Raw genomic sequence first — 26,401 nt, 5'->3', positions numbered from 1 at the left:
AAATCCCTCTACTAAATTCACATACTTTTCATCCTGAAGCAAATCTACCAATTTCCAAATCTTCCAAGGAGGTGACAGTGGGGTGGGCTTATTAGGGTCTTGTTCGTTTGAGCAGATGGAACACAAGCTATGCTGTCTAGGGCTGTGAGGTGGCCTTGGAGAGAAAGTGCATCCACACCGAGGGAGGGAACGAGGGGGAAACACAGAGTCCCTCCAGATCCAGTTCCCAGGAGCAGGTGCAGAGCGAAGCTGGGTGACGGGACCTCTCCCTGACCCTGGTCAGCCCAGGCTGTGGAGGATAGCATGGCTGTCTTTTTCCCTAACTTTGATTAAACATTTTGAAGGTGACAAATACCCAACTAGACAGCACCGACTATGCAATAGAGGCTGACCAAATCCTTGATGAATTGAACCACAGGAGAACTTAGTTCTGAAGGAAGCCAGAATTTGTCAGCTTAAACAATAAAAATGGACCCCCTAGGGTAGAAAACACTGATTTCCTTGGAACTATCATTCCTCCTCTATTCTGATCACATGTCATGGGTCCTTGAGTGTAGACAGTTCTTGTCAGGAATCAAAATTGAGCCATTTGCAGTGAAAACAGCCGCAGAGTGCAGAGTTAGTGAGTAGATTTGGACTTGCCTGCAGGCGCTTTTCAATGAGAGAAAGACGAAGAAGTCAGTGTTGACAGGGAGGGCAAATTCTGTGAAGGAAAATGGCTTGACTGATTGGCGATGTGTGTCCCAGCTCAGGGAAAGAGGAGCGAAGGCCCAGGGCCGTATCTGCCATCTCTGCGGTGGAGACAGCAGGGGTCCGAAGTTCTCTTCCCAGGCCTAAAACTAGCTCTGTGACTTCCACGGGTTATTTCAGCCTTCTGGGTCTCAGTTTCCCTAACTGTATCCAATAGACAAGACAAAATAGCCTTTAAAGCTTTCTGCCATCTCCAGGAAGAGAAGGGACTCTGAAGTCCCTTTCTTCTGAAACGAGCTCTCTAAACATTGTTCTCAACTTGTGTTTGCTCGCAATGTCATAATGCAGTAGATGTAACTAACGATTGTGGAAAACGCATTATCAGTTCCCAGATGTGGCGGATGCTTTGATTTGGTTCCTCCAGATCTACGCTCTTCCTTTCTCCACTCTGCTCTGCTGCAGGGCCTGATCTGTGTCAGCCTCGTCCACCAGCTTCCTTGCCACCTGGCTTCCAGATGGATTTGACCACTGTGAACACTGACAGGAAATAGGAGGGGGAGGGGAGAAAACCAGGAGGGGTGTGGGACTAAGGAACCCCTCCCTGCAGTGCCGCCTCAGGCTGGTGGGGTCCCTTGAGTGACATCATCATTTCTCTAAAACTGGACTTCTCTGTAAGACTCTCCCTCTAGATTCTGACAACCACTACTTCCTCTGGCCCTTCGGGCTCCTGGTATTCCTGTGGTACCCATCCACACCTGCATGCATAGCTTCTGATAACCTGCAGTTCACTTTTGGCAGATTTCCAAATGAGCCTTCTGGGGAAAGTCTTATGATTCACGGCTTACATCCTGTCCCTGCATGAAGAGTCCTGTCATGAGTCCATCAAATTATATCATGAGACTTACTGATTAATATGCAGCCAGCTCATGTTGAAAAGGACACATATTTGTTTCTGAATGATAGAGTTTTGCTGACTGTCTCCCTTGTGAAGCATTTTAGCCTATATGTTGCCATCTGCAGCCAGTGATTGTAACTTCTGCATCCTACCCTCCAGTGGACAGCCCCGAGAACAGGAGTCCCTCTCCCCTCTCCTAAACTGTCTTATAAAAACATTCCAACTTGTAGCAGATCTGGGGACATACTCCTTCGTTGGTTTCCAATAAGCCTTGATCAAATGGTTTCTGCCTTAATTTTGGCTGGCTTTCCTTTATAAAGTCTCCCTGGATTTCCCTAGTGTGACCGGGACGTCTGATTACTGTCGGGCTGTTCATCTCCCATCACAGCACCACCTTATGTAGTCAGTAAATGATAAATGTCTGCTTAATCTATGCGTACAAGATCCGCATCTGTTCAGGTGGTTTTGTAGCCTCTGTGGAAGTGTGACTAAGGTTGTGGAAAGCAGGGACAGGGAAGAGTCACAGAGCAGACTCACTGCAGTCACTTCGGGTGCTCACGCCATGCTCGCCTCCCTCTCCCAGCCCCACGGTGCGTGAGGCCTCTGCAGGACCCTAGCATTTCCGGTACCTCTTTGTTGTCTTCAGGGCCGTCTTGCCTGTGGTACCATCATCTGTTCTCCTCACGTTCATTCATTTGTACCGCCTGACCCCTGGCACACTGGCCGTGTGTTTTCCTTCTGCTCCCACCTGGACACCGTCTCCATGAAGGCAGAGGCCTGTGTATTTCTGTGCCACAGTATCTCCAAATGTGTCTGGCATATATTTTGGAGTCAGTTGACCCTTGCTCGGTGAACTAGAGGAGTAACATGTCACCAGTTCTGCATTCACTGCCGGAGCCTCCATGGCCCCCTGACAGAAGGCAGGCACCTGCTCCACCACAAAGAGCTGGAGTGTAAGAATAAGGGTGGGGTGAGCCAGGAGCCTCTGCATGCTCAGGCCCAGCCTCAGGAGCTCACCACAGCCATCTGCATTCTGCCCCATCCTGGAGAGGCGGATGGTCTGCAGGGCCCCCTCCCCAAAAGTCCAGGCTGGCATCTGCTGTGCGGTCTTTGGGGGAATGTCTCCTCGTCCACTGCTCTTTGCAAGTCTTGCCCCCCACAACAACCCCCAAAGCACTCACTTACCCCAACTTCCGCCCTTACACATTCTCCTCAGTGTGTTCAGGCTTTTGAAAGAAAAGTCCAAGGAGAAAGAGGCATTCGGGTACTATGTTTTCACCCCAAAGCACCACATCCCCTTAAACAAAGGGTGAGAAGTCCCGGCTGCTATTCTGGAGCAGGGACGGGAAAAATCCAGGCAAGAGAAAGTTCCAGAGGACAAGCTGGTGAACGCTGCCAAGTGCTGCTGAAAGACCGAGACAGAACAGATTGCCCAGCAGCCACCCTATTCAACCCCTGGGAGTGACTGGGGACCTGGGAGAGTGAGGGTGTGAGGAGGGGGCCCTGGAAGTCATGGCGTGGTGGAGTGAGAAATGAATGGAATGCAGAGGAGATGCAGAGCTAAAACCAAGGTGATTATTCCGGAAGCTCAGCTCGAAATGGAGGACAGTGTGACGGGAACTGAAGGGACAGGAGTGATGGGGAGACTCGAGCACGTCTGAATGTTGGGAGAGAATCTTTAAAGAGGGAGATGCTGACATCACAGGGGATCAAAGTGTCTGAGTCTCCCCTGGGAGCAGGCACTCATCTTGGCCTGAAGGGGTGGCTTTCTGCAAGAAGGTTCAGGGGTGACCACGGATGCAGTTTCCGCCGAGGAGAAATACAATTTGGTGGCTCCAATTTGCTTTGCAAAGTGAGGTCATCTCTGAAATTTAGAAGGGAAGTAAGGGATGGAGGAGAGGGTGACAGAGTAGAGTTGGAGGATGGGGGGACAGAGACAAACCCTCATGGAAACTACAGGAAGTAGATGGGGAATCAGAGAAGGCAGGGCAGGATTTTAAGGCATCCACAGCACATAAGGTGTGGCAGCAACATGGGCCGATTCTGTCTGTGGAATCATTTTGTCATTGTGTCCAATAGACTAGGAACTCTTTCCATGCCCAAAGAGGCAAACCCATTCTAACCCACTCCTTCTCACATTCTCAAACCCCCCACCCGCTCGAACCAACCAAGATATGCAGCTTGAATAGATCAAAGGAAAAAAAAAGTCAAAACTCATCTGGTAAAAGCTGGAAATTATCAACCACTATGAACAAAATGGTTACTATGAGAGACACACGATGCCTCCAGAAGAGCCTGCCACTTCCTGAGACCGCCCCTCGGGCCAGGGACCGGCCAAACAGGAACCTGGCAACCCAGGATCCAGCCACGAAATGCAGAGTTCAGGTTTATTTTCACCATCACTGGGAGGTGATGTGAGATTGAAGTGAGAGGAGAGGGAACAGACATCTATCAAGTAGTTTGTGCTCATTGTTTAATTAGGACATAGTTTAAACTTTTCAAACCACTAGGAAATGCTAATCAATGGGTACAAAAACTTTTTTCTAAAGGACCAAACAGTAAATATGTTAGGCCTTGCGAATCTCACGTGGCCCTGTTGAACACTGTCGGGTTTCTGTTTGACTGCTTTGCCTATAACCCTTTAAACAGGAAACAGAACAAAAAACCATCCTGAGCTCGCAGGCCAGGGGCGTTAAGTTGAAATTTTAGACATTTCCAGTTACGTTTAGTTTTTCAGGGACAGACATCTCAGTGGTTCCCAATGAGGCTCACTTGATAGTTGGATCCTTCTAAAATTCTTTGTCATATTGAGCCAAATTTTGTTTTCCTGATTCCCACTTGTATCTACTTCTGACCTCAAGAGTTGGCAAACTGTCCTCTTTCTCACAGGCTTTTTAAATAGGTGAGGTTTTTCCCTCTTTAGGTGAACATTCCCATCAAGTTCATCCTAATTTGATACGAAATGGTTTTCAAACTTCTTACTACTGTGAATGTCTCCTTCTTGGCATCTCCCTGAAAATAGACTTCCTAAAACGTGGCTCCCGGAACTTATGCAGTTCTAGAGATTTGATTAACTTGGGCAGTAGATTGATCATCAATCTTACCACCTATGCTCGGATGCATTGTTTATGTTTTTGTTTTGGCAGCTCTTGTCATCTGCGAATTAACGATAATTTTCATCTAAAATTGCAAACATTTATTTTTAATAAAAGTTCAAATTTCTGTAATCAAATACAGCCTAAAGATTTCAGGCAGAGCTCAAAATTCATTGCATGAGTGCATGCCAGTGAATTCTTTGTACTTCTGTGAAGTGAGCGTAAACTTCTCTGAGGGGTGGTGAGTCACAGAGGAGCAGTCACTTCTATCTCTAGGTTGAGCCCTAATGCTGACCTCTTCCAGTGGGGCCCCATAACCGAAACAGGCTTGTAGGACAGACCAAATGGCTCTTTTCTCATGCATTCTGAGTTACTTACACCCAAGAAAACATTTTCAGGAAATGAGCAATCTGCTGGTGCTCTCCCGCTTCATGGCTCATCTTCTCCTGCTGGTGGATGCTGATATGGTTTGGCTCTGTGTCCCCACCAAAATCTCATAGCTCCCACAATTTCCATGTGTTGTGGGAGAGACCCTGTGGGAGATTATTGAATCAAGGGGCAAGTCTTTCCCATGCTGTTCTCATGAGAGTGAGAGTCTCACGAGATCTGATGGTTTTGAAAATGGGAGTTTCCTGCGCAACCTCTCTTCTATTGTCTACCGTTCTGTGAGACGTGCCTTTCACCTCCCACCATGACTGTGACCCCCCCCCCCAGCTACGGGGAACTGTAAGTCCAATAAACCTCTTTCTTTTGTAAATTACCCAGTCTCAGTAATGTCTTTATCAGCAGTGTGAAAACAGAATACAGATACTGACAGAAATGTGGAGGGAGAGGAGATAAAGGAAGCAACTTATGTGCTTATTAGGAAATTCAATTATATTTACAGATCTTATCTTTGGCTAGGCATTGCAAAGCATATTTGAATGTTGATCAGTGTGAAAAATAGCACATCTTCTTGAGTTCCCTTTTTATGTATGAGATCCCAAAGCTGCTTAAAGACTTCTACCCTGTTCTGCAAACTGAAACAGGTAACACATGATCTCCCTAAGGAATTCTGCTTTTCCAGGAGGTCAGAATGCTTGTATTTTCTTTACCATTGTTGACCGTAGAAAGGAGATTGTAGAATAAGGAAAATACCAGATGTCATGGCTCCATCCCAAAGACCCTGCAAAGTTACTTCCTCCTTTGTACATTTTACCTTCAAAACTACCAGACACATTAGGTTTCACCTCAGTTCAGTGCTGCCACGGATAATAATCCACTCCAGGAGTTGGGACTGCATTCTGCAGTTGAATGGGTGGCATAGGGATGCAGCCCAAAGCCCCCAGAAAATAATGCTTCCAGCCCATTTCCATCATTGCTGCTCTTCTGCTGACAGCTTTGTGAAAGAAGATAAGCCCTTCATGGCACTGTGCCACCCGAGGGACGGGGACCAACCATGCTCACAGAAAGGACAGGATGTTTTAAATAATCAGAATGAAATGTCTTTAAATAAACCCTCTTGTTCTATAGTCAAGACAGGCAAGATGCTTCTATTTCAATGAGCAGATATTGAGATAAGAAGGAAAGACCAAAGGAATTCTTAAAAACAAGACTTTTAAATCATTTGCGACCTAAAATCTTTATCCATCTGGAACATACTAGATATGCCTCTATGGCGGCAACAAACATATTTTCCACGTGGATGTGGAAAGATCATTACTCTAGGTGTAAAGCACTTGGTGTGCAGTGGTCAATGGTGTGGCCAGTTCTCGTACAGATACTAACAGCATCTCATCCTCATCATTTCGGAGCCCCACGGCACCCACAAAAAGAATATATACCTTCCCCTGTTGCTAAAGTATGCATAGTACATATCTCTGGATGCTTCTAAAAGATGTTATTATACAGCACTTCGTCCAAAAAGCCCCACACACATTTATCTAGTGAACAAGTACAAATTTAGCAATTTAATCAATATTCTTGCAGACAAGTGTGGATATGTATATGCATATATACATATATATATCAAAATTGAGAATTTACAAATAAGATTTGATACATTTAGTGTAGCAGTGGGTGAGTCCATAGAATAAATCTCAAGTAGGATATGTTTATTTTCTTTGGTGGTGTTTTTAGTAATTCCATTCTACTGCATATAAAGGAACCTAAAACTTAAATTCAGCTCGTTTTGGAGAAATCCAAAATGAGAAAAACAGAAAGCATGTAGCATTCCATGAAGCAAGAACAGCATGCATATGCTGTTCCTGGAAATACCGAAGTGTCCAAATTTCATGCCTAAAAAGTCTGGAAATCACACTGAGTCAGCAGCTGGTGTCTGATGTCTCTGGGATGTGCTATTACAAACAAAAAAAATGTGGAGATGCAAAGTTAACAGCAAAACTGAATCCTGTTCATTGTCCAGGCCAAGAAGTGGCACTGAGTTCCAAACTGAGATGACCAGAATGGCCAGTGTCCATCTGCGGCCTTCCTGGAACCTGAGGCAGCAGGGCTGGGCACGTTGGCTATCTTTGCTCACAGCCTCTTGTGTGACTTAGTTGGTGGGGCTGGGCAGGGCGAGCTTGCAGCACGATTGTCCTGTGATTACCACTTTCCAGGGATGGAGACCCCACACTCGTACCAGCCCACATAGTAGTAGGGAGTTCCAAAGCCAATGTTGCCAAAGCTGACGGGTTCCTGGCGATACTGGCGATAGTAGCCTGGAAGAGCAACAGGAGAGGGGAAACGTGTCAGAGGCCCTTGAACCAACAGGAAAAGCTCATCCTTACAGCCTCCTTCAGACAGAAGGCCTCTGGTAAGTTTCTCTTGGGAAACAACGCTACTTCCAAATAAACTGAACCATTTTTGTGAGGAGTTGCCACAGCCCCGGGTAAGGGCCAGGACCTCAGGCCCAGGCCCGACCCCAGCCTGGGGTGAAGTCTTCCCCACCTGTCTCTTATGCCTTATGAGATAGCCCAGCCATAACTTGAGGGCCATGTTGGAGCTGGGGACCAGCTCAGGTCTCCTCCATAGGAACCCAGTGACTAAGCGTAAAGTATGTATTTATCCCAAGCAGATGTGTAGGGATCATCCAGTCCCCACATGCGTGTGACACAGCTAGGATGTGTGATCTCTCTCTCCCCATGGAAGAGGATAATTTTAGCCAGTTGCTAGTTAGCACTCGCTGCTGGACAGGCCCTGACCTGGATGGTCAGGTTCCTGCCCCATCCTCTGAGAGCTCAGGGCCCCCAACTTACCTTTATCCTCCAAGGTTTAATTCCCAGACTCTTGGGTAGATTTTTAGACCTTTCAAGGAAATCTCTCAAAGAAATCCTGTAGCATTTCTGACCATTTATCCCTTGAAGTAGGAGGGATGCCCCAACCTTCTCAAAATTTTTCTGGAAACTCAGTAACTGCTCTCACACTTTTGGCCCTGTTTACTTTTGCCAAATAAATAGCTGCCTGCACTTCCACCAGTGAGTGTGGTGAATATCTAAAAGCTCTGTTCAGTCAGACCATGGTCAGTCATGACCACAGTCACAGGGACACCATGGAATATAGATAATGCAGGTACTAGTAACCCTGGGGGACTGTAAGACCTGAAAAAATGAAGAAAGGTGATATATTTTGTAGATTTGTTGTAATAGTTAATTTTACATGTCAACTGGACTCAGCTACATGTCTGATTCAACAATAAGTGTTTTTGTAAGGTATTTCTTAGATGAGATTAACATTTGTTATTTTATTCCTTTTTCTTTATTTTGGAGACAGGATCTTGCTCTGTTGCCCACTTCCAGTGGAGCCACATAACCAAGACAGGCTTGTAGGACAGACCAAACGGCTCTTTGAACCAAAGTCAGCCTAGACCTCTAGATCACGAGGTCACCTCTAGGTCACTACAGCCTAGACCTCTCCAGTTCAAGCAATCCTCCCATCTCGGCCTCCTGGGGAGCTGAGACTATAAGCATGCATCATCACACCTGGATTTAAAAAAAAATATTTTTGTAGAGATGGGGTCTCACTATGTTGCCTCGGTCTCAAACTCCTGGGCTTAAGCAATCCTCCCACCTCAGCCTCCCAAAGTTCTGGGATTACAAGTGTGAGCCACTGCATTTGGCCAAGATTAACATTTAAATCACCAGACTGCAGAAAGCAGGTAACCCTTATACAATCAGTTGAAGCCCTGAATAGAAAAAGACTAAGGTTCCCCTAAGCAGAGGCAATTCTGCCTGCAAGCAGCCTTTGGATTTGAACTGCAACGTCAGCTCTTCCCTGGATCTCCAACCTGACAACCTACCCTACACATTTTGGACTTGCCAGTTTCCACAATTGTGTGAGCTGGTTCTTTAAAATAAGTCCATAGATTGACAGGTAGGTAGGAAGGTAGGTAGGTAGGTAGGTAGGTAGGTAGGTAGGTAGGTAGGTAGGTAGATGATAGATTGATAGATATAGGTGGATGGATGGATGGATAGATGAATGAATGGATGGATGGATGGATGGGTGGATGGATGGATGGATGGATAGATGGATAAATAGATACATGGATAGATGGATGAATAGATGATAGATAAACAGATGAACAGATGGATGGATAGATGGAGAGATAGATATAGATAGATGATAGCTATATACATAGATACATAGATGTAAGGATAGACAGATATGGATGGATAGATGGATGAACAGATGAACAGATAGACGGATAGACACATACATACATAAATACATACATGCATACATATGTAGATGGATGGATAGATGATAGATTGGTGGATGGATGGATGTATAGATGGATGAATGGATAGATGTGAATAGATAGATAATGGATGAATAGATACATTAGATAGACAGATGGATACATAGATGAATAAATAGATGAATGGATAGATAGATAGATGGATAGATATATGAATAGATAGATGGATGGATGGGTGGATGGGTGGATGGATAGATGCATAAATAGATACATGGATAGATGAATAGATAGGTAGGTTCATAGATAGATGGACGGATAGATAGATGAACAGATAGATGGATGGATAGAGATAGATAAATAGATGTAAGGATAGAAATATATGGATGGATAGTTGGGTAGATAGATAGATACATATCTATGTATACATATATACATACATACATAGATGGGTAAGTAGAGAGATACATGGATAGACAGATGGATACATAGATAAATGAATGGATATATAGGTGGATGGTTGAATAAATAGATACATGGATAGATGAATAGATAGATAGATGATGATAGACAAATGGATGGATAGATAGATGTAGATAGATGATAGACAGATTAATAGATAGAGATACATACATATATAGATGGGTAGATAGATACATGGATAAATGGATGGATGGGTGGATAGATGATAGATAGATAATAGATGGATTGATGGATAGAGAGATAGATGGATACATACATAGATGGATACATCGATGGATAGACAGGTAGATCGATGATAGCTAGCTAGATAGATAAGTAGAAACAGACAGATAATACATGGATGGGTAGATAGATAGATAGATCCTATTGGTTGTTTGTTTCTTTGGATGAAAGAACCTTGACTAATATGCTTATTTTACTGTTTTATGTATTATACTATATTTCAATTTTTTGAAAATGGGTAATTCATGTAGCTACCTACAGTATTTTTTCCAATCTAAAAATTTAGCAAATCAGAACATCTCGTGCCTTGAAAATGCCTGATCACTCAGAGCTGAGTGCATAATGAAAAGGGTGCTAGACTGTATTCAGTTGTTCTGTTTAATCATTTGGAGGCCAAGAGAGTTAATAATATTACATTGTTAACCTTTGAGATTAGTGTATTTCTCCTCACCTTATAATGCCACAATCAAACAGCTTATAGGTTACCTCCTGAAACATCACAGTGGGTCTGCATCTTTGCCTTCCCTGTACCTTTGTTCATGCCATTCTCCCACCTCCTTGAGGCTCACCCCTTCACTCATACGTAATCGGAGTATTTTGTTGATTCTTTATTTTTATTTTTATGACCTTAGGTGCTCCCAACATCCATCTTCACATAACAAGGCAAAGGCAGACCTACTGTGGATTTCCTCCACTATTAACCCTTCTCTCCCACCTCCCAGGGTAATATATCAGGCATTTGTTTGTATTACCTTGAATGGTAGGGAGGGCTTCTACATAGGACTGAGGCCCTGTTCTTCCATCAAGGTGTGAATCCACAAATTGGCAATGGTCTTCACCTCTTCCCCAGCTGTCTCCAATGCTATAGAATGTATCTGTATGAAAGAATTGATTAAGTCAGCAACTACGTACAGAATTTCAGAACTGGTTTAGAAGTTTGCACAAGCTTTGGAGACCGTTTGAATTGAGCATATTACTTAAACTGTGTGTGCTACAGTTTTCATGTCTGAAAATGGTGATAACAGCACCAATCTGACAAATCTTGTAAGAATTCAGCAAGATCAAATTATACTAAATACTAAATGAACAGTAAGTGGGAGCTACAGCATTAACATTATAGGCAGTTTTCAGTAGACCTTTCTATTTCTTAATTCTAAGAAAAAGAATGAAGAAAACTATGGCAGTTGTAGAAAGTATCATGAAATAATTATGAAAGGCAGGAAGGTTTATTCAAATAGAACCTATTTTCATGCGTAGCTAGGAGGGGGCGTGCCTGCGGCATGAGACGCTGTCCATGGTCCTGAGCCACAGCTGCACAGTAGGACAAACTTGTGTCTCCGAATCCTGGGATATGACACTTGGTTATGCAGCCTCTCCTAGGAATTCTGAAGCAGGGGAGGAAGAGGGCAGCGGTGGAAGAGAAAGGAAAGAGCATAGAGAATGTGTGTGTGTATGTGAGAGAGAGAGATAAAGAGAGACAGAGCGTGGTTGTTGGGAGAAGCATATACACAGAAATTGCTAGGGTTGGGGTCAGAGGGGGGACTTTTTTTGACACTGTTTTTAAGTGATCACTGCTATCAAGAAAAACAAACAAAATATATATATATATATATTTTACCAATGACAAAATGTAGACCAGTTGAGGTAAAGTTTGTAAAATGTATACACTGAAAAATTTAAAGTTAGTTTGCTATGTAGGTGGATGAGTGAAAACCCAGCTGGATAGAAATCACATTTAGAAGTGTTAGTAGCTCAAGGCACTCAAATTATTCTTTGTTTTAATCTAAACCATGATAAAAAACAATGTGATTTTTATCAGGACACAGAACAAATATTACTGCTGATATATGTTCCACCATTTATATTTTTTCTCTGTAAAGCTGTGGCTCTGGTACAGGCTGGAAAGGGAACTTTTCCTCAAGTACTCCAGCTCACGCTCATACTCACTATTATTGTATTAGTGGCAAAAAAAGCGCCTTAGATTTCTAACAGAATTTTAGAAGTGTTATTCTGTTATTCCTAAGACATAGAGAACTTTTCATTTGTTTGTTTGTTTTTAGTAGAGATGGGGTTTCACAATGTTGGCCAGGCTGGTTTTGAATTTCTGACCTCAAGTGATCTGCCCACCTCAGCCTCCCAAAGTGCTGGGATTACAGGTGTGAGTCACTGTGCCCAGCCAACACAGTGAATCTTTTAAAATAGTTTTAGGGTGCCACTGTAAAAACTAGTATCCTCAAAGTAGAATCTATAAAACTGGTTTGTAGTTGAGGCAGAGTGAGCCACAATCATAGTTCCAGCCCTTGTAAACATTGTGATGCACCTGTGGTGCCAAGTTAGTACATGATAAAATCAAAATGTCCCATACCTTCCATAGCCAACCATCCACAAAGACTTGCCTTTCAAGTTGTCACTGAGGTAGATTTTATACCTCAGTGAATTACAAAGAACAACTCCCACGAATTTTCGATACCACGTCCGCTTCACGTATTGCCGTCCATGGCAGTCCGTGTAGCCAGGATCATGTTTGAAAGCGAATGGGATCCAGATAGGCTCACCACCTTGACAATACAAAGCAGAGCCGCTGAGGGTAAGCAGTCCACAGCGTGTCTTCTCACACAAAGTGCCAGGAAGCTGAACTTCCTCCCTAGGCTGTCCCCTCCTTGCAGAGCTTTTTTGAGCAAAATTTTTCCACCCTCCTTCTCTTTCTCTTTTTTAGTACTAAAGTATATTTGGGGTGTTTACCTGAACATATTTAAAGTATTTGCATTTCAATAGGGGATTCTCAGAGTTAAGAAAAGCCTCTAAAAGGAAGGAAAATAAGCTGTAATGGCAGATTTGGTCTTTTGAGGCATGCCATCCTGTCCCCACATCCCTCTGCAGAGACTCCACTTCTTGTCACTCAGAAGACCCATTTTGTATTTAAGCAACAAGCCTTTCTCCTTTTGCTTCAAAAATACAGTAAAACTTGTTCTTTTACGTTTTGCCTTTTGCTATCTTTCCAGTGATTTAAAATATTCAAATGAGTCATGGAAATAAAGTATCTGTTTCATAGGACTGGCTACTCCATAATGTTTTTTCATAGATGTTGATTGCTATGGCTCTATTTAAAAATTCCCGGGTCATTCTTTCCCATAGAGTAAAGAAGATCAGGATAAAGAGTGCAAGGAAAGCATTGAAGTTGACAGGAAATTGCAAACATGGTCTAGACTTTCTCATTGTGAGTAATCACAGCCATCTCATATTCAATATTCAACCTGACTATCAGAAGGTCCATATTACCAAGAAGATAAACTTACCTGGGGGCCTCACAACAAGCAGAGGATTGTCTGCAGAATGAAAAAGAAATAATGGACTTTGTATCATATTTCACAATCATCCAATTTTTTAAATAGTTACTGTAACTGAAAGAGCTAAGTCAGAATAAAGAAAAAAATAAGGTTTGATAGATGCCAACGTTTTCCTTGTTTTTATTTTCTGAACATTGCCTTTTGAGAAAACTGCTTTCTAGTTAGTGTGTTGCTATTTACCTAGAAGCTGTGGATCCCTGAAAATAATAAGGTTTTGATATTGGGTATTACAAAATAATTCAGTACTCATTTAAAACAATGGCCTGCCTTTAGAAAATAGTGTGGTGGTTTCTTAAAAAGGTAAGTACACACCTACTATACAGTCCACTCATTCCACTCAGTCATTTATCCAAGAGAAAGGGAAACATATGTCCATCCAACACACTTCCACATAAATGTTTATAGCATCTTTGTTTGTAATAGTCAAAAAGCAGAAACAACACAAGTGTTTATCAACAGGTGATCTAACTAGATAAACAAACTATAGTACAGCCATACAGTGAAACACTGCTCACTAGTAAAAGAGAGTGAACTGCTGATACACACAATGGTTTAGATGAATTTCACAATGATTATGCTAGGCAAAAGAAGCCAGTCAAAGGAGTTCACTCTGTATGATTCTACTGACATCAAAATCTGGAAAGTGCAAACTAATCTATAGTGACAGGAAACAGATGAATGTTTGCCTCTAAACTGGAGAGAGAAGGGGCCTGAGAAGGCTGCATTGCACAGTAGCAGGAGGAAACTGTCGGGGAGACAGATGGGCTCACTATCTGGACAGTGACAATGGCTTCAGGCACAACTCAAAATATATTAAGATGTACATTTCAAGTATGTGCAGGTTACTGTATGCCATTTATACCTCAACAAATGTAAAGCATGTCTCAACCTTAGCCCAAGTAATGCCATTTAAGAGAATATGACAGTAGCTTTTTAAGGAATTCTGCTTTAGAAAAAGTACATTTTTATAAAATGCCATGAACTAGGTAAACCTGGACCATTCTTTTTTTATTTTTGAAAAATTATCATACAGTATATTGCTCTTTTAGGGTATATATCCTATGAATGGTCATGCCTGCATAGGTGCATAGAATCCTGCCAAAATCACCATGCAAAGTATTTCCATCGCCCCAAAATTTCCCTAGGCTACTCTTTGTATAGATCATTTGTTCTGAAATCCTCTGCTATCCACAAAACAGAGGGGCATCCATAGCCACGAGGGTCCAGTGCTTTCTTTGCTCCCCTGCTCTGAACTAAAGGTCAACAGTCTGCCGAAAAAGTCCAAAATACCCCAGGGCAGGTGGAGGGAAACAAACACAATGACACCAGCACAGACAGCAAAACCTGACCTCGTGGCACAGCCTGTGTCACACACTACATTTACTTTCTATGTTAATTTTCAGATTGTTATGTTTGGCAAATGCATAATTCACTTACTTGATAATTTTCCTGCTGCTCACCTAACCACGTTCAGCAGGGTAGCACAAAATGAAGGAGAAACGCGAATAAACTGATGGAATAAAGGAAGGTGACCAGAGCAAGTAACTGTCCAATTTTCATGTGGGTGAGGCTCCTCTGGGAGTTCACTGAAAGTGTTTCCTAGAGAGATTCTTATTCAGAGGGCAGGGTGGGGCCTTGAATTTTCCTCACCCATCTCTTGAAGGCCATAAAGAATGAGTCAGAAGTTTCTCTTGGAGGACAAGATAGAAGATACTTGCTTTTTCAAAACTTCACACTGCAGTTCCCGAAGTTACATGTTTATCACTTTTACTCTCAGAAAGATTTCAGATCGGATTTTCTTGACAGCTTTTTGGATTTGAATTTTGAAAAACTGTTCTCATGTTAATTCTGACAGTTGCCAAGGTCTACCTTGTTTTTAGGAAATGCAGTCATAATCACAGACACATCCCTTACTTTAGCAAATTAACCACAAATAATAGTTTTCTCTTGCTCTTTCTTAATTACCACAGAAACGGATTTCTTAAATAAATAGATGAAAACGTGTTTGAGGTCCTTTGCCTACATTTCTGGTATAAAGCATATTCTTACAAAAGATTGTATTTTTTTCCATGTATTTTGACTCAGTAGATTTTTAAATAATTACACTTAAAAATATCTTCCAGTGACCCATTTTCTGGGATCAGGCTGCATGTACAAGGCAATCTAGCCAAATGGAAGGTGGGTGCAGGGCTGGCTCAGCTGGGTGGCTCTGAACTCAGCTTGGCTTCCTACATGGAAAAGTCTCTAGGCCAAGAACTGTCAGAGTAGCTGGCTCTGTATGTCCTGCGTTAAACCACAGGCCATAGGAACTGTGTTTTCAGAGACAAGGTCTCACTCTGTCACCCAGGCTGGAGGGCAGTAATGTGACACGGCTCACTACAGCTTGACCTCCTGGGCTCAAACCACCCTCCCTCCTCAGCCTTCTGAGTAGCTGGGACTACAGGTGCGCACCACCATGCATGGCTAATTTTTAAATTTTTCTGTAGAGACAGGATCTCCCTGTGTTGCTCAAGCTGGTCTGGAACTCCTGGTCTCAAGAGATCCTCCCACCTCAGCTTCCCAAAGTGTTGGGATTACAGGCATGAGCCACCACCCCTAACCAGGAACATTTTCTTGAAGGGACTAAGAGCTCTGCCCATCAGGACCCCAAAATGCAAGGGCCTGCTCTGAATGATACTGTTTGTAAGACTAAATGATATTGTAATTAACTTCCCAATGATATTATAATTAACTTCTCAATCTTTACTTAGATATCTAATTAAAGATATCTCTGCCTTCTACTAAAGGGGCATCCAATGACTTGACTCATTGGAGAAGCAACTGCCTGTCAGGTCACATGACATGTGTGTTCTTCAGGTGGTTGCAATAATTTTTTTAAATCTCTGCAACTAAATTTTGTACAGACAGAGTCAACTTTATCTTTCCCATGTTGTTGAAATCTAGATTTTTTTCCTTTCATTGGAATTTGACCTTTCTGTTCTCAGAGAGCCAGTGAAAATTACTTTTAATTTTATTATCCAAGTTTTACCCTAGCGCAAAGCAAATAATGTTTACTTTAGAAACAGATTTCCAGTGTGAACTCATTAAATAGAAAAGTAAGGATTTATTCTATTGTGGCCATCATTCTAGATTATTTCATTTTTTAGAAAAGTAGAACACATTAGAATGTGAAGTCCCTCATACCTGATTCGGTGACAAATGAGACCGAAGGGCTGATAGGTCCATAGCCATGAGGATTTTGTGCTTGCACTTTAAAATAATACCTGAAATTGGAAGAAAACATGTTTTGAAAGAGACATGTATTTGATTTCTGTGTAACGAAACAGACTCCTAAACTTCTGAACACCTGAGCTGTGGCAGGATTTGAGTTCCAATTTTTACAAATACATACAGCTCTAGTAAGTCTTCATATTTTTTTCTGAACTTTCTCAGTTTTGAATCAATTTTCTAAATAAGACAATTAACATAGCAGAGACACATGGCTAATGGCAACAGAAGGGACATATCAGCACACAGGTCACTTGACGAGCGTGGGTTCCTTCATCCTAATGGTAATAATAGAAGAGACATTATTAGCACATAGATCGCTTAGTGAGCATGCGTTCCTTCGCTCTAACGGCAATAGAAGTGACACATTAGAACACAGGTTGCTTGCACATTCCTTTGCATCAGGACCATCCCTGCTCTGCGCAGGCTCTCCTGAGCTCAACCCTGGTGAGACGCTCCTCTAGCCCTGCTCTCCCTCTGGTTTAAGACTGATCTCCGCTTCAGTTCCACAGCCCAAGAGAGAAAAGGTGCCAGAGCAAAACACTACAAAGCAGAATTCAAACTGTAACCTAATTATATCCCTGGAGTCCATGTAGAAGAGCAGGACATTTGCTTTAGCAACCATGCAACTTATGGTTGAAGGGAGAGGACGAACTGGGCAGCATGAACTCCTCAGGAGACCTAACATGACAATGGTGTCTTGGGTGCATGAGAAACCCTGTGGTTGGCTTTGGAGCTGAGAAGGGACCACCTTAAAAGTCACTGAGTTATGAGCTTCTGTGCCTCAAGGAAAGAGAAACAAGCCCAAGAAGGGGAAGGGGAAAAGATCCAGAGAGAGAGGCTTTTCTGTAGGGCTAAACTTTGTCTCGGAGCAGAGAATGTGTAGAAAGCACACTGCCTGAGTCAACCAGCTCATCTGGAGGGAGACTGAGTCTTGAAGCATCTTATTTGCATTCTTATTAGCAAAAGAAAGAGAATGGAGTTGCCTCCTTAGCGCAGTGTCATAATCAGAAAGAGAATGGTGGTTAGAGAAGTAATAAAGCCCAACACCACATTGTGTCCCACTGTATCTATGCTTAATCTTTGTGTTTCTTCACCTCTCGATTCTAAATATTTTATGCGCTCTTTTAGTGCTTAGCTACTTACAGATGAAGAAAAAGGTAAAGAATCCTGGCTGGGTACAGAGGCTCTTGTCTGTAATGCCAGCACTTTGGGATGCTAAGATGGGTGGATCACAAGGTCAGGAGTTTGAGACCAGCCTGGCCAACATAGTGAAACCCCATCTCTATTAAAAATACAAAAAATTAGCCAGGTGTGGTGGTGGGTGTCTGTAATCCCGGCTATGGGAGGCTGAGGCAGGAGAAGTGCATAAACCTGGGAGATGGAGGTTGCAGTGAGCCGAGATTGCACCCAGGAAACAGTGCAAGACTCAAACTCTCCAACTCAAAAAAAGAATCCCTGATGACTCTGTGGTTTTGTCATTTTAGAGAGTTCACAAGGGACCTCTTCTCTAGCTTTTGGCCAGTAAGAATGTCATACTTAAATGTTATAAAATTCTTTGATTAAGTCAGGCACACAGATTCCATGTGCTAATTAAAATGCACTGCCTTTTTAAAAAGTGAATTATTCATATACAGAGAGCAAAGGATTATCAGGCCTATCACACCAACGGCCCTGGCCTCAAGCCTTCCGAACTGCTGGATCGCCAAGGCAGTCTCTGGCCTCAGAACAGAGATATTTCACTTTGGGTTTGATTAAACAGAAAGCAAAGAAAAGCCATTGGGTAAAATTAGTCTTCTTAAGCCCATTTGCATCTTATTTAGGAGTATTCTTTTTTATTGCAATTTAAATAAAAAGATATGCACAATTAAGAACATATGAGTTTCCAAATCTCAATTCACTCAGCAGCTCATGTTTCCCCAGTTACACATACTTTTATGCAGTGGTTGTGGAGTTATTTAAGGCAAAACTCTGCAGGCAGTTTGAGCAATGGGTTTGGCATACATCTGCAGTCCTGGACAAACTTTACAGTTACTTTTTCTTTTCTTAAGAAAAGGAAATTAAAACATAAGGAAGGACGTGTATTCAGGGGCTCCATGGGACACTTCTGCTGAGTAGTCAACTCCATGGAGGAGGTGCCTCTATGCCACCAAGGAGGTGGCAGAAGGGTGACTGATGGGCTGAGCAGGACTATTCAGATGGATCCGTTTGTATCAATTTTGTTTTGACACTGAAACTTAAATATTCTCCAAATCTACCTTCCCTGTTGACACAATAATTCTGGGCCTCCAGAAACTCACATGTGACCATTCCAAAGACACACTCCAATTAGAACCTCATCTAAGGTGTCAAAGTGAATTTAAATATGCTGAGCCGAAAAACAACATGAAATTGTGCAAAAAGTAAAATTTCATTTTTAAAACCTACATGAAGCTTTTTCGATGAACTAAAGTATACATTTCATACTTTGAATAGTCTCTGCCTCAGCCAAGTAACAAAAACAATCCACGCCTCAAAGCTTCTGGTACCTCCTTTTGAACAGCCTCAATCGTGACAAGTCTGTGTGCTTTAAGTAAGGACTTAAAATACGCAGACTCCAAAGAGTTCTTTGGGGCTCTGTCTGGTGACTAAGGCAGTCGACGCTCACTTAAAGTCAAAGGCAAGATCCAATTGTAAATAACCAAAGCTCACTTTCATGCTCTGGCCTCTGCATTGACTCAGAAGCTGGTTTTCCAAGAGAGGCCCCATGAGGACTGAGACAACTGAAGTGAGTTCCCAAGAGATGATCTGCGTTCCGGCGACACGGCGGAAAAGGAGCATCCTTACATCACACTTGCACTTCCCTAGCTCTAAAATTTAGCAGCTACTCAGAAGGGTTTTGAGGAAATGCAGGAGGAGCAGCCAGCAACTTTACCAGAAGAGCACATAAGCAAGTAAGCCCCATGGGAGAGACAGATTAGCAGTTGCTGCTCCTCCTCTGCCTCAACGCGCTGAGTGTGTATGGAGCCAAGCCGAGGGCCTCTGGCACTGTCTGTTTCACCTCCCCTCCCGCTTCCTCCAAAACAGCCTCCTTTGCTTCCTAGGACACACCATTCTTTGAGGCATCCTCTCTGCTGGGAGTACCACCTTCTCTCCAGGATGACTGCTTCTTATGGGTCAAATTCCCTTCTCTATACCCAAGCTCAGAAAAAAATCCCTCCGTTATATACTCTCAGAGCATGGTGTACCTCTCCCTCACAACACCCATCAGGGGAAGTTTGTATTTATGTTGGTTTTTTAAAAATCTGCCTCTTCCATCAGACCGTAAACTCCTTGAGGGCAGGGCCATGTGTATTTTCTCCAGCCCAGCCCAGATATTCCACCTTGCGCTCAGGAAATGCTCAGTAAGAACTGCCTGGATGAGCCGCGCACACTCTCTAATAATACCTGTTAAAAGAATGAGTAAACCGTCACCCTACGTAACCACCTCCTGACATGAGTCAAAACTCAACATCAGTCTGGCAGCAAAAGTTGTGGGAAGAACACTGAACTCAGCAAGTCAGTAGGCTGTGATTCAGATTCTATCGTAAGTAGCTCTGTGGCAAGGGCTCTGGAAGGCCTCTTTCAGCTTTCGATACTGAGGCTGTGCTACAAAAGCATTGTCACGCTGTACACGACCAAAAAAAAAAAGGACGTTGACTGCGTTTTCTCTAATTTTGTTAGTTTTGCATCTTCTAATTGATTAAAAGGTCAATTTTCCGTCACTATCGAGGAAAAGTAAAAACAAGCGCTTTCTCAGCTTCTTGCTTTACTACTTGCTTTTTTCTTTGCCAAATCCTGAAATTCATAATAATTTGTGAAAGCTCAGCTCAAGTGAGCCCAAATGGCATGTTAAAATGTCTTGAGGAAAATTCACAGCTTGTTCAGAAGCCTTTCTGATTTGGTATCAACCAGGGAATTTTTTTCCCAGAGAGCCAGTTTACCAGCACACGGCTCTTGACCACCACGTGCTTGGTGCTTTCCCATGCTCGCCCACCCAGGAGCTTTCGGAGGGTCATTGCCACCAGAACCAGACAGCATAAAAGGGGAATGAACTGTCAGTCTCTTTGTATTCCTGGGAACCAATTTAGCCTATTTCGTGCCAAGGGCCGTAAACTCTGGCTTCCAAAAGGATTCTCTGGCCAGCCACGCCCGCTGTATGAAATGTGCGTGTAACCTCTACTAATGTGTAAAATGCATCTTTCTTGGATGATGTGAACTCTACATCATAGAGTTTGGGAAGCAGTTCATTAAAGTGTTTAGTGATGGCCGCTCCATTGCCACATAGGAAGGTTATGATGCCTAGCGCCACAATACTGGGGACTAAAGATGGACCAGTTCTTTCAACACAGAGAACAACTTTTCTTTCCCTAATGGTAAGTGGTGGTTAGGAAAACAGGGAGGAAAATATAAGCACAGTAGCCTAACAATGACAATACATACAGTCATTTCTTCTAAGAAACGTACATGAAATATGGTAAGCATGCACTGACATTCTGTTAGAGCTAAACAGACTATTCAAAGAATCATAAAAGCATTTTGATTCCTCTCTTCATTTCCAACCAAAGCATATCAGCGCCCATGCACACAGGTCTCATCTTGTGTTTCTAAATGACTGACACATCATACCTCGTGTTTGGCTTTAGGTTCTCAATGGGCAAGTGAGTTACTGATGAAGCTTGAGTGGACCACTTGTTCCTGATGAAGTCTTCATAGGACGCACTGTAAACCAAGTAACCTGAAATCGGAAACAGGGAAAACCCCGATGGGCATCAAGGAACAAAGTCACACAAAAGATGTAATCCACTGAGGACAGGAGTGGGGTGAAGCTGCAGACGCAGCTCCTTGTGGGAACTGCAGGAAGTAGAGCATGCAGCACCGTGGGACAGGATGGGATGTAACTCTGGTACCTTCTGCTGAATCCAGATGGGGACGACAAAATTAAGACACTTCCTGATGCCCTGCTGGCCTCCTACTTCTCTTGCTCATTCACCAGGCTTCCCCATGGCCTCAGAACTAATCACGTCTCATCTTAACCATACAGAGAAAAGAGAAGCAGAAGAAAAAAGCAGTGCTCTCCACACATGTATTTAAGAACATCATGGTAAGATAGTATACCACTGCCCTACACAGGAAATGAAGATGCTGTGTAGATGCTGCACATGTGTGTGGGGCTGAGAGACGCCAGACTCCCAGGGCTCCCAAGCCCGCTTGGCGAAGGCTGTCCTGGGATTTCTTACTGTCGAGTCTCTATGCTGCCCTTGCCCTTGCTGTCTAATCACAGCAGTCAGGCAACTCTTCTTTCTATTTTCCAACCTGCTCTGTCTTATTTGCTAAGAATAGACCTCAGCGGGTACACCCTTGGCCTTGACACCTGCTCAGCTTTTACAGCTGTCCCAGGAGGCAAAGTGAAGTTCATCCCACAGCTCAGCACGTCCCACATCCTAGGTCTCTTATGTGTACACAGAATGAGAAAACATTTGTCAAGCACTTCCTTCCTGCCAAGCATTATGCTAACTGGGTACTTTCAATTGAATTTGACTTTGATCAGTCCTCAAGATCCTAGTATGTAGAAATTGCCTTCCTCACTTTGACACATGAGGAAACTGAGTTTTAGCAATAGGTTAAATGTCTTGTCTAAGTTCACATTTACTGATTCATTCAACAAATTATTGTGCAACTACTATTTGCCAGACATTATACTAAGTGTTGGAGATAACGTGGTGACCAGGAGCTCACGAAGCAGCAGGGTTGACAGAGAAACAGAATTATAAATCTGGGTTGAGCACTCTGCAGGACCAGCCCACAGTGCTGTGAGAGGGTGTGGGGGGAGCTCTCCCACCGTGGAGAACACGAAGAGCCTCCCTGGGGTCACAGAGAAGAAGCTGACATCAGAAGGATAAGAAGCATGCAAGCTGTGTGGTAGGAGGTGGGACAGATTCTAGGTAGTGGGAGTCCTGGGCAAGACACTGAAGAGGGAGGACCCAGGAGGAGGCAGTGTGGCTGGAAACCACAAGTGCAGAGAATGTGTGGCATCAGCTGAGGCTGAAGCAGCACAGGTGGGAAAACTAGGCAGCACCCTTGGGCCACACTAGGCTTTTGCTTTTCATTCTAAAAGAAAGGGAAAGGCAATAAAGACATTAACCCTATACAATTGGGTTTGCATATTCAACACATCTCTTCTGTGCAGAATGCAGAATGGATTGGGTGTGGGAGTGCAGATGTGGATGGGACAGTCTAGGTAGACAGCTCTTACAGTAGTAGGTGAGAGATGGCAATAGCTTAGAAGAGCCTGGCACCTAATGGAGAGAAATAGATGGGTTCAAGAGGAATCTAGAAGGTAACATTGACCAGATTTAATGATGAGTCGAATATAGAACTGAGATAGGAGGAGACGTGAAGATGCTTCCAAGGCTTCAGGCTTGAGCCAGTGTGTAGAAAGTGGGACGGTTCTCTGAGACGGGAAAGAGGGCCAGATTTGGGAATGGGAGATTGTGAGTCTGACTTTTTATACACTAAGTCTGTGATGCTCTGGAGACATCCCAGTGATGACATCAAGTGGTTTTGCCATTTGCATCTGATTTTACTCTTTGGGGCTTGGAGGAGAGGATGCCCTGGCCTTGAGATATAAATCGATGACTCATTTCTGAGATGAATTAAAACCACATGCATGGATGAGACTCTGAGGGGAGAAAAGACCAAGCCAGAGGAAAAGAGGCCCTAGGACCAAGCCTTGAGAAATTCCACCCTGAATGTTGTACAAGCCTTCAAGGAGATGAAGAGATTGAGAGAGATCACACAAGTCAAAAAGAAAGAAAAGATCAGTAGTATTGAATGCACCTACGAGGGATGCATGATTTTATTTAGCACCCTCTGATCACGGGTTAGTATCACACAGCTAACAAAAGGGCAAGCTGGGCCTGGAAGCCAGGTGAACTGGGCCCTGGAGCCCTCCCCACACTGTCCCCTGGAAGAGAGTCCTCATGAGAACCTGGGAAGTGTTGCTGCCCTCCCCATGGCATTCCCCCTCTGGCACAATGTAGTTAAGCCCTGCATGCTTCGACTGGTGCTGCACGCAATGGCCCACCCAGGAGGGGACAGAGATCACACATGTACCACAGAAACCCGGCTTCCAATGGAGTTGGCAAAGCTCAGACTCTTGGACCTTTGGCTTCCGTCAGAACCCTGTGCTTCCCGTGTAAGGTTCTGGTCTCTCAGCTGATCCTGTGTCTGGGTTTTGAAGGCTTTGGGGTTTTGATAATGTGCTTGCCAAGCACAGCGTAACTCCTGATTCCTGTTGTTCTCATCAAAACCAGTCCTGAAAGTGACTGATGAAATGGTCCTGAAAAACTAAGAGGTCATCACATTGGTGATTTCCTACAGAATCACTCCTAATAAAGTAATAACTTCATTCATCAGGAGGGATTTGGGAAAGCAACAGGTTGCAGGCAGGAATTCTAGGAGTTTCACACTGTTTGGGCACCATCTCGTTACACATTGACTGGATTGCCTGTGAAAGAAGGAATGGCAAGTGAAAACGAGCAGAGCATGCAGCATCCGTGTAGGCTGCAGGATTCAAACAGCCTGCAGGGGCCTGATAATGTGATGCTTCGTTTAAGTTTAGGATGTATCCACTTCATTGTTCCGCAGGTGAAAGAGCAGGTGCTTGGTTGACCAATGGATGACGAGCTGCCGCTATTCTCTCTGAGCCTTGTGGAGGCTTTCTCCCACACCACAGGGCCGTCCTGTGCTGCACTGTTCCACAGTAATCAGCTTGACAGACCTTGGCCCGGTTCTGTATTGGGAGTGCCCTAAAAATACCTCATCCATATTATTTATGCTGGTGCCGTGAGTACTCTTGATTAGGGCTTTGAGTGTTCATTTTGGATGAGGTGCAGGGTGGTGGATGTGAGGACACAGAGGCTCTAGGGAGCTCTGAGCGAGCGGCTTGGACTGATCACCTTAGGGGGCATGGGTGTTTCAGAAGCCTGCCCTCTACAGGACAATACGGAAATCACGTCTGAATTAAGGCAGAGACATTTGTTGAGGGTTCCCTGAAAGCTCCTTCTTCACTGCAAGAACCCTTAAGGCAGGTTTAACAGGGCCAATGCTCTCATCCTGCAGCCACTGCTTCTTAGAAGCCCCTTGAATCAGGGGGCAGTGACATATTTATGTTAAGTAATATCTGTTAAGCAAGAGGTCAAAAGCTAAACTGCTTAAAGTAAGGTTTTAAATTATTTTTTCTGTATGCTTTCTTGCTTGCTTTTAAAAATGACCATTCACAGAGGTGTATTCAGTTAATAAAAAGATTTTCTGGTTGTTAGATTACAAGCTTTCCTCCTTCCATTGATGGTTTCCGTTCTATTCGGAACACCCTGGACTTCACACTGGTCCATGTCGCACCTTCCCGGGACTGACTTTTAGTTCCGCTAAAGATTCGAACTCCTCAATCCCACAACCTCCCTGCACCCCAGGCCCTTCAGTCTCACCTGGCAGAACACCCAGAAGCCTTCTTTTCTGTGTCCCTTATTCTGGCTTTTGCGCCCCTGTACAAATTCCACAAGGGAAGATGCTCTTTGGATATTCTTGGACACATTTTTCCATTGTAAGATATAATATTGGGAACACCATAGCAAGCACTAGAAATTTTGAATTATACAAACTGCGCTAGCACAATAATGGCAGAGAATGTCAAATTCTGACCTCTGATGCAACTGCTACCTCCCAGTCAGAGACATACACAGCCACATACATATTTCTTCCTCTTACACAGCTCAGAGGCCCAGAAAAAAATTTGCAACTATTCAAAGAAAATATCAATTCTCTTTCTGTAAGAACTTACATTTCAAGATGTACCTTCAAACATATCCTTGACAGAGTGAACTTAAACATCTCAGAGGCCAAGGAGCCTCAAGATCCTTGGGCATCTTTTCATCACCTCCAATTTCCCACATAAGGAACTGGGAAGCACCCAGATTGGTCTGGAAGCACCCAGTGGGCATGAAAGGAGAGAAGGAGGCAGAAGCACAAGCCCAGGGCTGACTCCAACAAGGGACAGCTGTGCGACACAGTGGGTGCTTCATGGTCACGCTCACTGCAGTATCTGATCCTACAAGGGGCTATCTGGACTCCATGACCATTTGCAAGATTGTAGGATATTAGAGATGTACTCATATTTTGCATATGGGGAAACCAAGGTCCAGAAAGATGAAGTGCTGAGCTCAAGATCACGCAAATCAATCTGAAACGAGGATTTGGGACCTCTGACTTTCATCCACTACTCCCTACCCTGCTGCATGAGGCCTCCATTGTTGGCTCTGTTTCATCCTGTTGAAGGAAGACATCCACATTCATCCATCCAATCCATGCAAACCATCCATCCAGGCCTGCATCCATCCACTCATCCATCACTCTTTATTCTCCACATTTCCCACCTACAGATCATGGGAACTCTGATATCTGCCTAGGACACACCTGTGACCACATCTCCTGGGGTGGCTTTGTCCCAGTCCACAATGACAAATGAATGGCAGCCTTCCACGGCCACCACGGTGATGTTGCGGGGAGCATGCTGAGGAGGTAGGTCACTCTTCCTCAGGTCATTGGGGATGATTTCATCCAGGCTGTCCACTTGGAAGTGATCCAGTGCATCAGTCAGAGAGCACGGGGCCGATGGGTCTTTATTTAGGTATGTCACATAAGGAGCTGGAAA

At 43.7% G+C, this 26,401-nt stretch overlaps 1 protein-coding gene across 2 annotated transcripts in view; it reads right to left on the bottom strand.

Moving 5' to 3' along the window:
* Positions 1 to 6,597: 6,597 nt before the first annotated feature.
* Positions 6,598 to 26,401, bottom strand: part of FNDC1 (fibronectin type III domain containing 1) — a 104,856-nt gene continuing 85,052 nt past the window's right edge. For both annotated transcript variants that reach the window (XM_035297091.3, XM_008995326.5), the window contains 7 exons: positions 26,164 to 26,394; positions 21,319 to 21,427; positions 16,588 to 16,667; positions 13,354 to 13,383; positions 12,454 to 12,615; positions 10,810 to 10,932; positions 6,598 to 7,379 (listed from right to left, as the gene is read on the bottom strand). In XM_035297091.3, coding sequence (XP_035152982.3) covers positions 7,264 to 7,379; positions 10,810 to 10,932; positions 12,454 to 12,615; positions 13,354 to 13,383; positions 16,588 to 16,667; positions 21,319 to 21,427; positions 26,164 to 26,394 — 851 coding nt within the window. In that variant the 3' untranslated portion in view covers positions 6,598 to 7,263. The remainder of the gene's footprint in view (positions 7,380 to 10,809; positions 10,933 to 12,453; positions 12,616 to 13,353; positions 13,384 to 16,587; positions 16,668 to 21,318; positions 21,428 to 26,163; positions 26,395 to 26,401) is intronic.

Source organism: Callithrix jacchus, chromosome 4 (assembly GCF_049354715.1).
Source record: "Callithrix jacchus isolate 240 chromosome 4, calJac240_pri, whole genome shotgun sequence".
Classification (NCBI taxonomy): Eukaryota; Metazoa; Chordata; class Mammalia; order Primates; family Cebidae; genus Callithrix; species Callithrix jacchus.
Note: the sequence above shows the minus strand (reverse complement) of the source record. Positions and strands in the feature narration are given on the sequence as shown.